The sequence below is a fragment of the Motacilla alba genome, chromosome Z (genome assembly GCF_015832195.1).
Source record: "Motacilla alba alba isolate MOTALB_02 chromosome Z, Motacilla_alba_V1.0_pri, whole genome shotgun sequence".
In the NCBI taxonomy this organism is placed as follows: Eukaryota; Metazoa; Chordata; class Aves; order Passeriformes; family Motacillidae; genus Motacilla; species Motacilla alba.
The window spans coordinates 10,869,740-10,884,595 of record NC_052046.1 but is presented as its reverse complement, the minus strand read 5'-3'; the positions used below and the strand labels follow the sequence as shown (position 1 = coordinate 10,884,595).

Below are 14,856 nucleotides of genomic sequence, written 5' to 3'. Positions count from 1 at the left end.
TTTTCCTTCATGCTTTTACCTGAAATGGCATGTGCCCTCTACAGAATATTGTAGAGAAATTCAGTTCTGCAAAGCACCATCAGGAATTACTGTACAGTAAATCCATAAGCCCAGTTATTTGTATTTAATTGCATATGAAGCTTCTTTCCTATTTTTATAATACTGCCAGAGTTTTGAAAACCTGTTTGTGAAAGCAATATACTGTATTTATGCTGTGCTTCCTCTGTCTTGAAAACTGTCATATCCATCCACTATGTTATATGTTAAGCCACCTGAAGCCATCTGCTAATGCAATATTTTTAATGAACATTGAGAGACTATGGGCAAGTATGGTGTTTATGGTTGTTTTTGGTTTTAATGTTGCACATGTATCATCAACACTGTTCAGAGAAATGCAGTGTTGAGCTTATCAGCTCTTAGAAGCTCTGCAAGACACAAACTGACAACACCAAAAATAAATGGTTACATTTGAGCATCAAGTGCCTCTGCAGAGATGCATCAGCTTCATCCTTTTTCTGTGTTTTCAAGAGTAGAGTGAGTCACATATTCTCAGGAAAACAAATTTTCCCTTAGGTAAATTCTTATTAATTTTAACAAGCCTGTGGGAGCCTCAGATACCTTTTCTTGATGCTGACTGTCTCCACTGTACGCCCCAAAAGGGGCTCAGTGGCAAACCTCACCACAGCATCTGCATCCATCCTGCCTTTTGAAGAAACCACATTTTATGGTTTCTTTTGCTTTGTGGCTCTTCATTTCACACACATGAAAGAGAAAGCCCCGGAAGACGGAGCCCCTGGACTATGTTTGAAACAGTTTGCAGGCGCAGAGACAGCTGGAGCACAAGGGCCTCAACAGGCACAAACAGGAGGAAGCCAGAAAATGAAGGATTGTTGTCTTCCCAATTAGCTTTATGCCATCATTAACTCACTAACTTCCACTAACTCCATATCTCCTGGGAGGATGAATTTTCAAGGGAAGAGCAAGGCATCTATGGAGCCATAAGAACAGATAAAGGAGGAAGTGATGTGGTTTCACAGGACTGTACCACGTAAACTTGTGCATCAGGAGCTGAGGTCATAAAGCTCTGATTCCACTGTGAGGCTGCAAAAGAAATTTTGCAATGTTTACCTATGTCTTTGTCAATATTTTCTTTGAGATTTAACACCATTAGAACATTAACCTTTAAATGGTCAATGTTTTCCCTGCTCTCTTACTCAAAGAGGATGCTGGCATTGATTCAGGCCCACAAAGGGATCACAGATCTGTGGCAATGTAAGAAAGGATCTGAACCTGCAGAGAGAAGTGAGAAGAGCCCATCATGTATATCAGTGCTTTTATTTACAGATTTATTCACAGAAAATTGTTTCAGGAACTCATATTATCATTTCTCACAACCTCATGATCTTTCCCTTTAAAACCCACAGCTGGCTACAGACAACAGAAACATTAAAGTCATCTTTTCTCTAGAAATCTCCATAAAAACATTGTTCCCAGGACTTCGAAACAGTATCTTTATGAGTCTTTGTTAGAAATGGCAAACTGACAAAAAAGTATATACAATTTGGTAAACAAAAACAAAACCAAAAAGATGGTGCTCATTCTGAAGTTGAAAATATATCTCGAGTGTTACTGAAAACAGCATCAAATGTTACTAACTCATAAAAGGGGATAAAATAAGTATTTCTTTTAGCAATAGAAATGTTACTAATGTATGTCACTAATATAATATATTACTAATATGTGAAAGGGGATAAAATATTTATTTCAGCAAAAGAAATGCTTAAATGTTAATAATGTTGAAGGTTTTGAAGGATTGTACTGTAATGCTATTAATTTAAGAAGTTCCACCTCTTCTGTGCTTTTACGCTGGTTCTGGACTTGAGCCATCAATATGATTATTTACTGTACTTAACATCAACTTTATAGCAGTGATGTGAGTATAAAGTTACACGTACCTTGTGCCTGATCTTTCTCACCTGGTTTTATTTCCATATACATAAAATCAAATAAATAAAGATCCTCTCTGTATCATCTTTATGTAAATGATACACATAGACGAACCACACAGAATCACAGGATGGGTCAGGTTGGAAGGGAACACAGTGGGTCATCTGGTCCAGCCTCCCTGCTCCAGCAGGGCCATCCTAGAGCACTTGGCACAGGATTGTGTCCAGAGGGTTCTCAAATGTCTCCAGTGAAGGAGGCTCTACACCCCCTCAGTCACCTCTTTTCGGGGCTGAACAAGCCAAGGTCCCTCTGCTTTTCCTCATGAATGGGATACTCCAGTCCCTAATCATCCTTGTATCCCTCCTCTGAACCCTCTCAAAGATGAGATGTCCTGTGATAAACCAACCCTCTTCCCTCCCACTCTCACAAAAATAGTCATGGCTGAACAAAGCATGGCAGGAAACAAGTCTGTCACCTTATCTTCATGGCACTTCCCTTTTGCTTTCTCTTATGAATATCTGCCACTTACTCCTCTTTAACAAGCAGGCATGTGATGCAAGTAAATCCTTAAAGGAACTCCTGGACTCTTCTTTAGAGGACTTGAAGTCTTAGTAATGTCACAAGTACTCTGATTTTTTTTTTCAGTGTTCATTCTGTGTTTCATAGTGTTCTCATTAAGTTTCTTTGACTTGCTTGAAAACAAGCAACTCAGGTGGCTTGTGAAAGATAAACCTGTTTTCCCAGAAAGGCTACACAAGTCGAGATGAATCATTAATGTCTTTGCCTTGGGAGAACTCACAGCTTTCACGTTGGTGCCTATGAATCACTACAGTCCCTGCAGCATGTCAAAAAATGGTGCAAGTGAATGTGCCAATGGTGATATTTGATATTTTTGAACTGTAGAAGGATTGGGTGGAAGTATCTGCTGTAAAATATCTGTAAATATTTTTGGCATGACAAAGCTATAAAAAATATGCTATAAAACAAAATTTTCCCCTCTAAGTTTCCAGCATTAATTTCCATTCTCTAGCTGCTCCATCTTGTTTATTTAAGAGGCCAATGTTCAGGGTCACTTTTTCAAGACTGAACTGTGAAAAGTGATTTGTAATTTTTATGGACCCTGACGTGATGCACCCATGAATGCTGAGGGAGCTGGCAGACATCATGGCCAGGGAGCTCATGATCATCTTTGAAAGGTCATGGAGATCAGGAGAGGTGCCTGAGGGCTGGAAGAAAGCAAATGTCACCCAGTCTTCAAAACAGAAAAAGGACACAGGGAACTGGCACCAGTCAGTCTCACCTCAATCCTTGGAAGGGGCCGAGGCCTCCTCAGGGTGTTTGCTGATGACACAAAGCTGAGTGGTGGCCGATACCCCCGAGGGCTCTGCAGCCCTTCAGAGGGCCCTCGACAGCCTGGAGAGGTGGGCAGAGAGGAATTGTCTGAAGTTCAACCAAGGCAAGTGCAGGGTCCTGCACCTGGGGAGGAAGAGCCCCTGGCTCCGGTACAGGCTGGGCCCACCCTGCTGGAAAGCAGAAGGACAAGGACCTGGGGCTCCCAGTGGACAACAAGCTGTCCATGAGCCAGCAGTGCCCTTGTGGCCAGGAGGGCCGATGGTGTCCTGGGATGCATTGGGAAGAGCCTTGGCAGCAGGTCAAGGGAGGAGATCCTGCCCCTCTGCTCAGCCCAGGTGAGGCCTCATCTGGAGTGCTGTGCCCAGTTCTGGGCTCCTCAGTAAAAAAAACCATGGAGCTCCTGGAATGGGTCCAGCAGAGAGCTACAAACATGGGACTGGAACATCTCTCTTATGAGGAAAGGCTGAGCGAACTGGGCATGTTCAGCCTCCAAAAGAGATTACTGAGAGGGGACCTCATCAGTGTCTGTCAGTGTCTGCAGGGAGGGAGCCTGCTCTGCTCAGTGGTGCTGAGCAACAGGACAAGCGACAATGAGCAGGAACTGATGCATGGAAAGTTCTACCTGAACATGAAGAATTTCTTACTTTGAGAGCAATGGAGCACTGTAACAGATTTCCCAGAGAGGCTGTGGCATCTCCCTCACTGGAGTTATTTAAGAACCATCTGGATACAATCCTGTGCCTATGATAACCTGCTTGAGCAGGAAGGCTGGAACAGATGAAAACTGTCGTCTCTTCCAACCGGACCCATTCTGTGATTCTGATGCCTTCTATGATGTTCAGTTTCATGCATTGCTCCTGCAGATACACAAGATATGTTAAGCAGCTGCATTTCCTAATTTTCTAAAACTGGAAATGAACATTTTACCTGCCAGGTATTAGCATTTTACTTTTGTAGTAGGGATAGTGACTCCACGCAGAGCCATCAAACTGGAGGCTGTTCCCGTGGGTAAGCACTTGCAGCAGTAGGAAAACAAAAGTCAGCGCTTTCCAACCTGGATTGCGCAGCAGACTGAGATGAGCAAGCCCTCCGTTTCGCGCGGTTGGAGGTTTCAGGAGCACGGGGAGCTTTTGGCGACGCTCGTTCCCGAGTCTCGTTCCCGAGGCTCCTTCCCGAGGCTCGTTCCCGAGGCTCGTTCCCGAGGCTCCTTCCCGAGGCTCGTTCCCGAGGCTCGTTCCCGAGGCTGGCCGGGCGCTCCGCTGCCCCCTGCTGTTCAGTGCCAGCAGCGCGCCCTGCTGCAGACCGCCCCTGCCCTGCCCCACCCCGCCCCGCCCTGCCGCGCCCTGCCCCGCCCCGCCCTGCCGCGCCCTGCCCCGCCCTGCCCCGCCCCACCCTGCCCCGCCCTGCCCCGCCCCACCCTGCCCCGCCCTGCCCCGCCCCACCCTGCCGCGCCCTGCCGCGCCCCGCCCTGCCCCGCCCTGCCCCGCCCCGCCCTGCCCCGCCCCACCCTGCCCCGCCCCACCCTGCTACGCCCTGCCCTGCCCTGCCCTCCGCCTCCCCCTCCGCAGGTTCCTCCCCGCAGGGCGCTGCTGCCGTCCAGTTCTCTCTTCCTATTTATGCTTAGACTTCCTTTTCGTGCTTAGACAGCCAAGGAAAGCTGCTCGTTGCCAGCTGTAGCCCGGTTGCCTAATGCATTGCAGACACTGCCCTATGGACATGTGGTGGTGGGAGCCCCGCATGGACACATCAAACTCATGGCCTTGGAAGTCTTCAGTGCTGCAGGGCAGCTGTTCCCCGCTTGTTTGGCAGAGTTTTTGTTGCATTGTCTCACAGCAGCTAGCATGCATCAGGAGGCGGGGGGACATTAGGGGCAGCACAGAGGGAGGCAGCATCAGAGTCTTGAACAGCTCTGTTTTCAAGGCTCCTCTGCTCATTAGACAGTGAGGAGGAAATGTGACAAACGGCAGATTTGTGGGGTCTAAGGAGTGACAAGAGGGAAGGGAAACGTTTCTGACAGAGATGCCTTTTGCCGAAGTCTGTGAGCTTTACACTGGGGTTGCACAGCTGGCAGATCACTAAGTGCAAATATAACTCAGATGATTTGGGGTTTTTCCAACATTCAGATCTGATTTTTTTTAAAAAAATTATGTTAGCTTGCAATGCAACTTGCAAGTTATTCAGTTTCCACAGATTTTGAAGGGTGAGGCACTTCTTTCTTTAATAACTGCTGCAGTTCCAAAAAAACACCCAATCCAAACAATTAGGCCTTTAAGAAATATATTCCAAGTATAGTTAGATTACCATTACATTGCAAAACGTGGCAATAAAACAGCTTTTGGAACTATGATTCTCTCTGTGAAAAAGATGGCACCTTATCAAAGGGTGGTGTTCTTTTCTTTTGCATTTTGCAATATTTTCCTTGGAATTACTTCATATCAAGTGTGCTCAAAATTCAATATTTCAGTTTACATCTCTGAAAATGAGATCTGAAATTTAAACCAGATTCTACTTTTCCCTATTATGATCCACTGTACAAGCTGAGCACTTATTTACTACTGCTGTAGGATCTCTTTTACCTTCAGGAGCTCATGGTTTGCTCTCTATATCTCTATGTCCATCACTGGATTGGCCTATGAACACTAGGGACTAGATTTCAGCAGGAAGTGGCTTTTGATGGGCAAGAGGAAGACTATATTTCCTCTAAGCCCCCTCCACCATTGCAGCAGAAATTAAAAGCAAATAAAACATTTTTAAAACTCATTTAATGGGTGATTTGAAATACATAGTAGTAGATGATTTGAGGGCATAAAATTGTAGAGGTTTTTCAGAATAAATGTCAAGCAAGACAGATGCTAATGCTAATTCCACTGTATTGGAACAAAGACATATCCAGAGCAATCTATTTGCCATCAGAAAATCACACAAAAGCACAGAATAGTTGGGTTGTCTCTGGAGATGACCCAATCCAAGCCCCCTGCTCAGCACAAGGTTGCTAAAGAAGTACAATCATTAAGTCAGATTCTGAGCCTCTCCAAAGTTGGAAACTCTTCAGTCTCTCCAGGCAACCTGTTCCAGTGCTTGACCATTTGAAAAAGTCTTTTTTGTTTTTTTGGTTTTTTGGTTTTTTTTTTTACATTTCAATGATGGAATTTCAGTTTGTGCCTATTGCCTCTCATCCATTCCCTGGACAATACTGAGAAGAGTCTGATTTCATTTTCTTTAATCCCCACCCACATCAGATATTTACACACACTGATAAAGCCTTCTGAGGTCCAGGCTGAACACCTCCAGCTCTGTCACCCTCCCCTCACATGGCAAATGCTCCAAGCCCTCCATCATACTGCAGCCTCCCTGGTAAATAATCCAGAACTGAGTAACCTGTCCAGGACTGGGCACAGCATCTGAGATGTGTCTTACCAGGCTGAGCAGAGGGGAAGGAGCCCCTCCCCTGACCTGCTGGCAGTGTCCTGCCCAGTGGAGCCCAGGATGCTGCTGGGCTGTGCTGCACTGGCCCATCGCTGGCTCATGTTCAGCTTGTCCTCAGCTCCTTCTCAGCTTTCCAGTCGACTGGACTCCAGCCTGTGCTGGTGCAGAGAATGCAGGACTTTGTTATCCCCTTGGTCCAGATGCCTGAGGTTCCTGTGACACCATTTGTTCAGCCCATTAAGGACCCTTTGAATGGTGGCACAACCCCCTGGTGTGGGAGTCACCCACCTGATGTCAATGTGATCAGTCTTCTTCACAAATACAGATGCAAGTAATTTTCCACAAGATATCCAGTTTTATCCACAGCTGTGAGGTTCAGCTGAGCGGAAGTGGAAAGGTTAATTGAACAATGATTTTAGAAGTCAGTGTTGAACAGGTAATTTGGCTGTGGTACAACTGACCATACTTATTCAGTTGACCTGAAGGAAAAACACAAGTCCTTGCACAAACAGTATCTCATGGTCCCAAAAAATGGATGAGTAAGGGAGAGAGCTGTAAGAACACAGAGGTGTGTAAGAGGTGTGTAAGGCATCTTTATTTTATTTTCCTCACTGAATAGTAATCAGTCTTTTCCAACCAGGAAGTCAATGTTTCCAAAAAATTGTTAACTAAAGAAACTGCTTCTGTCTGCAGCTGACCTTTTGGCTCCATTTTCTCAGCCATCCTGTGAGTCTATATTTTACAGTTAAGATTTTGGGAAGGACTATGAGTCTACGCACGGACATAGAGAAACCTGCTGATGAGTATTATCAGCTACACTTTAGCACAGGAATGAGTTAACTGGCTACTCATGGCACTGACTGCTACTGAGATTGTACCTAGAAGAGATTTTTTTAACTGCTCTCATCATGATAAAAAGATATTTTCAGTAACCCCCTTTAAATGGAAAAATAGGAATTCTCTTTTGAGAAAAACCCTCACTAAAAAAAGAAATTCCAAGCTCTCAATCTAATGTCCTTGAACTGCACCATACCCATATCTACTCCTGCTCCAGCTCAGGGACACAAATTAGATCAGAGCTTCTGTGCACACACTCAATTGAATAATCAATTTTAGAGCAGACAGTCGTGAATGGGAATGAAGGGGACTGGACTTTTTTTACTGCTAAAGTGAGTGCCAGAATAACTCACTGAGAAAGTGAAACAGCATTTCCACCGAAGAGGCATTTCAAAGGGAAACCTGGAAATGCAATTGGAGGTTGTTATTACATTAAGACCTTAGTTAGTTATTTAAGGGGCTGAGATACTTAAACGTCCCTGAAGAATCAAAGTCTTTGCCTAATGAGAATATCCGGTCTTTAAAGGTTCTCTCAGTTTGTCACTAGATGTCAGCCTGCACCTTCAGGTCCCTACCCTTCTATAACCAAGCACACCTCTCCACCAGCCCCCCACCAGGAATCTGTAACAGAAGGAGACCAAGCATGAAAATCTTGTCAAGAATTCTGTAAGTATTGTTTTGTATCCTTCAGCAATGTTTATTTTAGTACATGAAAATATGATTGTTACAAACGAAGACATGAATACTTGTAGGAAACAGAGTTTTTGAAGGGTGTTGTAGTCATTACTTATGAAACCCCAGGATACTCAGTAGGATTTGTTGTTGTGGAGCTGGAATCATCCTCTGCTGAGGCCACACACCGTATGCAAACAGAGCAACTGCATCTTCTGCCGAGACCTAGGCTGGTGCCCCTGCCCATGCAGCACACAGCACAGATTTCATGCTGTTAGCTGGGACTCACGGCTGAGGTGAAGCAGAATTTCTCTCTGCTCGTGAGTTGCTAGCACAATGCTCTTTGGCTGGGCTGGACATGCACTGACCTGCACAGCCTGGGCTGCTGGTCTGGCCTAAATCAACACTTGGCCAAGTGTGGGTGCGTTGTGCCTCTTTGAAACAGCAGATCCAGGACTTACACTGGGTGGATCAGTGGCTTGTGAGAGAGCTGCCCAATAATTTCATTGTCCAGTCCCTACACACTCTCAAGGTGTTTTCATGTTTGGGTGATTTGCCAAATGGGAGGTTTTTATGTCTCCAGTGGTCAGACGCCTGGGGTTTCCTCTGACAATGGCACATTGGCACTCTGGGCTAACTATGTGTTGTTCTGAACACCACCTGTTTTATGTACTGTGTTGTTTTCCTGGCACAAAATTATGTCTACACTGACATCCACAAAAGCACAGGGGTTTTGCCATGAGCACCACAGAGGCTGCCTTTCAGGCAGCTTGCTATCTACTGAAATTCATAGTTACACTTCAGACGCTTGGAAAGCTGTTTATTTAATGCACAAGAACAGTTAAACATCAGATAGGGAAAAATTTTCCAGCAAGTTAAGCAAGAAATTACGCTGTTCAAAAGCAAACAGTAAAAAGAGCATCTGGCTGTGAGATTCGTCCCATGTCTTTAGTTTAGATACTTTCTCCTGGCCTACAGAAACATGATTATCTCTCTCTCTCTGAACTCTGGACTTAAGAGCTCATGATATCCTTTTCTCATACAACCGTGCAACTTTCTTCACCTGCAAAACAGACATTAGGGCTTTCTCCCAGATCAGAAATGCAGTTTTTTGCAAATCCTTTAGCACATTAAGCTGCTTTACCAGCAAGTCTAGAAAGACCTCAGGTTTCTGGATAGCATACTGGAACTTTAATTGAAACAGGACCTGAGAGGAAGTTGACCACTGTCCTTCGGAAAGAGAGATCTAGAACCCAGATCTGGATCCAATTTCTATTCTGTATTTGCTGAAAGAAAATCTCTCCACAATTCCTCTTTGGAGATTACACCCTAACCACTGTGCTGCTAAGCAGAGTTCAAGGGCTTTCATTGCCATTAAGATCCAGCAACAGTGAGCAACTCAGGCAACAGGGAACTGTTTCAAGCCAGAGAATACGAGCACATTCACAAAGTGGCCCAGAGATTTAGCCATTCCCCTGGGATGTGGAAGAGGGGAACTGAATCTCTCAGGCTGTGGGGGATAGCTGTGACCACTAATTTAGCATTTCACAAGGGAGGGGGAAAGAGCATAATCTGCACATACATTGAAGCTGGAAAAGAAGCAGCACATCCAGGCACATATTCAAAGGGATGGGGGGAATGAGTTGAGTTCACAGCCGCTTCTGACTTCGTGTGGCCTGGCACAGGGTCTTCTGTGATGGGATGAGAGTTGCCTCCCTCACAGGATACACACTGTGGCCAGTCCCAACAGAAATATCCCCATTAAGCACAGAAATAAGTGCTACAGAATTAAGCAGATTTAGGCATGCTCAAGAATGGATTTCTAGGCACAAAAATTTTACTAGAAAAAACTTAAGTACCTACAGACTTCACTGGTCAACCAAGTCAGGATTTACGAGATTAGAGAGGCAGTTGTACAGTACTTAGATGCTCAAGTTCTTCTGTGAATATGTCTGATTTCTTCGGAATCTTTGCATCTGTGTAAGGATGCCCATCAGCTGCCAGCTCACTTTTGCTGCTCTTCTTCAGACAACTTGTAAATCAGTATCTTCCCCATTAGCAAATCCCAAGGCTGGAGAAGTCTTTTCTGCCTTGAAAAAAACAAACCCATAACTTCTCCTTGCAAGTAGCAGAACCAGCTGCTTTCAGACCAAACAAATTTTACAACAGGAGTTACCAACACGTACAGTAAACCTAGCAGACTCTGAAAAGTGTAATTGCCACTATGGTGTAGCAGTTTCCTCTGGACAGAAATAGCAAGTTTGCTCCATGTCAGTACTTAGAGGTGACAAACAACCCTCTGCATAAATGCCTTTATAGCAGAATCAGGCAGATGCTGAAGTTAGACTGCAAGGAAAGGGGTTGGAAATAGAAAACAGTTTTGAAAATTGTATTTAAATAATCATCTTATATGCAGTACTAGGGATTAATGAACTTGTGCTCTGAAATCAAAACCAGAAATGTTGCACTTTTCCATCATTTAAAAACAAATACTTTGATCTTTTGATTTAAAATTTTTTTCCTCATGATAAAACCAAAATATTTTAATAAGTAGATATATAGCCTCATCATAAAAAACTTTCACAGCTTAAAAATACACTTTTTTCATCCCACCAAAAGTTCGATTCAGATAAGCCTCAAATTTTTTCCCAGGCATTTCTGTGGAACAGAGGCTGGTAAAGGCCAATCCCTGACATTCTCTAGGCTACATAAGCACTGCAGGCCCTAGGGCTGCTCAGACTAGAGGACCTGAACTAAACTTAACTGGAAAAACTGGCAAGAGCCAGTGCAAACCCTCAGCAGAACTAAAGCCTTTGTGCTTGGTTTTAAGTGAACTCATAAGTATCCCAGAGCAAGTGATTTGAAGTGGCTAGGAGTGTTCTTTTTCCCCCTTTTTAAATTTTTTTTATTTACAGTTGTGCTGATTTCCTGAAGTGAAATATGAACAGTCTGAAGTGCAGCAAAAATTAAGCCTGCAACCTCAGTGCCCTGGGAGAGAGGGTGTCTTGCTACACATGGTCTGGGGCTGTGAGGTTTCCTTTCCCCTCAGTAGCCTGGAGAGAACAGTATTAGGGGGCTCACACCCTCCCTCCAAACCCAGGCAAAGGAACACCCCATGAAGCTGCAAATTCCATCCTTGGGTTTCTCCTTGGCTGTCTGGGTTGCTTTATACCCTGGCAGTAGTTGGAGCGATGGGGGGTAGCTAGAAAAGCAGATCCTGCACTGATCGGGAGGGGAGCACAGTGTTCCTTGTCCCCACTCTTTCCCAAGTCCCTAAAAGAGGGGAAAGGTGACAAGCCTGAACAAGCAGGAGCTTTGTACCCACTTGTCCTGGCTGTTCCCCTCAGGGCAGGATTGAAATAGAGGAGAGACTGTCTGATCCCTGAGCCCTCAGTGGAGCCCAGGAAGCAGCGCCCACTCAGGCCTGCACCATTTACAGGGTCCTGCAGCAGGGAGAAAGCAGCTCAGCTCTCTCTCCCTGCCACAGACAAACACACAAGGTGGGAGGGCTGCTTGCAACTCAGCTTAAGGGGACATGGTAAAGGCCTTCCAGCCTCAGTCCACCCCAACTAGCCTCTCACTTCCCTGTGCTGCTTTGCACATCCTGCATCCTCCCTGGCTGGAGTCCCATCACCCTCATTAGTCCTTGTTCCCTAGCACAGGTAGAAGCACTAAAAAGCATCTCATAGAGACATCCCACCACTACCTCCTAGTCCTGTTCTCCAGCTCAGGGTGCATCTTCCAGACAACAACATCCATCAAGTGTCTCTGAGGGCAGACAAAACCACAAAAGGGCATCTCTCACACAGAAGTCCTCCTTTACTCATCCCTCCTCCCCTTGTCCTGACCAGGCATTCAATATCCCCAGGCCACATCTGTGACACATCACTGTGCCACCCCCCAGAGCCCCCTGCCATCTCAGCAGTGCTGCTCCATGGAGCTGGCAGGCAGCAGGTCGTAGCGGCTGCTGTACATCACCACCCCAGGAGGGTAATAGGCCACCTCTGCCTGGACGGCTGCAGCACGGGGAGCAGCAGGGGCAGGCTGGACCGGCATCACGGCATGCAGGGCCTGCTCCTCCTTCTCAGGCTTGGTGGTGTCAGTGAAAGGACGCATGGTGGTGAGGGAAGGTGAGGTGATCCTCCAGAGGAGGCTCTTCAGTGCCTTGCGGAACTCCCTGCGCATGAGGCAGTAGAGGATGGGATTGAGGCAGCTGTTGGAGTGTGCCAGGCACACGCTGATGGGGAAGAGGTACACTTGGGAGAGAAAGTACTCGTTACTGAAGTGCACCACGTTGAGTTTGATGAGTATCCCCCAGGTTGTAAGTGCTTGGTTAGGCAGCCAGCACAAGAAGAAAGACAGCACAACGATGGACACTGACCTAGTCACTTTGGAGCGGCGCTTGATGCTGGGGCCGCTGCAGGTGCTGCCCACGTGCTTGTCACTGATGAAGCGCACCAGGAGCAAGTAGCAGAGACTAATGACGACCAGCGGCACCAGGAAGCCCAGCAGCACCTTCTGGATGTGGTACATCCCCAGCCAGAATTGGGCATTGTTGCCTCTGCCCTCTGGGAACTTGACAAGACAGAGAACATCATCAAAGACAGTGGCAGTGGTGGAAAAAATGGCATGGGGCAGGGAAGCCAGGACAGCTGACAGCCAGATGAGTGCACAAAGCCACTTGGCAGAGCAGCAGCCACCCAGTGGGTCTCCTCGACGCTGATTCTTCAAGGCTGAAGCCACAGAGCGGTATCGAGCCACACTCATGGCAGTGAGAAAGAACACACTGGCATACATGTTCATTGCTGTCACATAGGAGACGATCTTACACATCGCCTTGCCAAAGAGCCAGTTGAAGTCCAGTGCGTTCTCCACCGCCCAGAATGGCAAGGTCAGCACAAACTGGAAGTCAGTCACTGCCAGGCTGGTGACAAAGAGATTGATGGAGGATTTCCTCCAGCCTTGCTTGCTTTTCATCAGGTAGAGCACCAGCAGGTTGCCCACCAGTCCCAGGGCACACACCACGGAGTACACCAGCGAGATGACAATCCGCACCACGTCAGAACTGTCCCCCTGCATCCCGTCGGCTCGCTCCAGGTTGATGGACTTCAAGAACTGCAGGAAAGACACGTTGCTCCCGTTGTCCATCTGAGCGCTCTCCAGGAAGCCCAGCGGCGTGTCCCACGACTCCCGGTCCGCTCCTTCCTTTACGCCAGCGGCTGGCGAGCAGGCACCGCGCTCGCAGGGCTCGCCCATCCCATGCTAGGGTGGGGGACAGGTCCGCGGGAGCTTTTTCCCCCGAGGCTGAGCGGCGGCAGGCTGCGGGCAGGGCGCGGTGCGGGAGCAAGGCTGACGCCGCTCGGCTCCGCGCCGCGCTTTTATCCGCGCCGGCGGGGCGGGGCATGCGCGGTGGGCGCGGAGCTCTCCCCGGTGCTGAGCGCGGCCGCCGCGCCCCCGCTGCCCCCACGGCTGCTCCCGAGGATCGCCCCGAACCGTCCCGTCCCATCCTGTTCCGTCCCGTTCCGTTCCGTCCCATGCCGTCCCGATCTGTTCCGTCCCTTCCCGTCCCGTCACGCACACCTGGCCGGGAACCGCGCGTGTGAATTAGCCGGGCGCTCCCCCGGGCTCAGCGCGGCAATTGAGGCGATGCCGTCTCCCCGCCGCCGGTGTCAAGCTCCCTTTCCCTATATGATCCCCCATCTCCTGATGTGATCCGTACTTCCCAGATATGATCTCCTCTCCCCCATGTGATCCTCCCAGTCCCGATGTGATTCCCCTCTCTGATCAGCCTCCCTCCGATCAGCTCTCACAGAACCTTTCCCCTCCTGCGTGGGGACAAGTTTTGGGGAGGTCGCACCTTCGCCGAGCCGCGGGGTGACCCGGAAACCACTCGCGCTTTCGCGCTTGGGAAACCTCGGCTGGGAAACCTCGGCACCGAGCCGGACCGCGCCTCCCCTGAATGACCGCACTCCGGACAGGGACCCACGAACGCCCCTCCTGCTTTTGGGACTTCGGGAGACGGCGTCTCTCCCTCGTTTGAAAGCGAAGGGCGCGGACAATGAAGCTGTAAATGCCGGCTGTCTATCGCTGCAGCGCTTGGGGGAAGGCGAGAGCAGCAGCCGCCGCTCCCCGCAGGCAGAGGGATCCCGCCCGCAGGGGGCCCCCCTGTCTTGCGCGGGGCCCGAAAATCGCTTCCCCACCAAGTCTGCCGCAGAAACAGACAGCCAGCGATGGGAATAAGAACTGAGGCTTTCCTTCTTCTGTTCTGCTTCTAAATAAATCAAGACAACTGTGCGCTTTTAAAACCAAATAGATTCTGAATATACCTAAGTAAAGCACTGTGAATCAGCCATCCGGGTGAGATTTATGGATCATTTAACAAGTATATTATTTTTCTATTGATTTATCTCACTGAACTTCCTGCAAAGATATAGTCGTGTGTGCTATTTGTTATCAGCAGTCCACTCATCACTTTGACTTGTATCTGATTGCTTATAGTGAGTGAGGGTGCAATTTACTGGATTCAGCAATGTAAGGCTCTGGGAAGGTTTAGTCTGCCAATTACTCGATATAATAAATAGCTTGGTACCAGAATGACAAAAAAAAAAAAAAAAAAAAAAA

At 47.5% G+C, this 14,856-nt stretch overlaps 1 protein-coding gene across 1 annotated transcript; it reads right to left on the bottom strand.

Moving 5' to 3' along the window:
* Positions 1-8,244: 8,244 nt before the first annotated feature.
* RXFP3 (relaxin family peptide receptor 3) lies at positions 8,245-13,523 on the bottom strand. The gene has a single exon (XM_038124212.1). It carries the CDS (start codon positions 13,489-13,491, stop codon positions 12,154-12,156), a length of 1,338 nt encoding a protein of 445 aa, XP_037980140.1. The 5' UTR covers positions 13,492-13,523; the 3' UTR covers positions 8,245-12,153.
* Positions 13,524-14,856: the final 1,333 nt, after the last annotated feature.

Coding starts and splice junctions, on each gene's coding strand:
- RXFP3 (XM_038124212.1), bottom strand. CDS start 13,491: ATGGGCGAGCCCTGCGAGCGCGGTGCCTGCTCGCCAGCCGCTGGCGTA.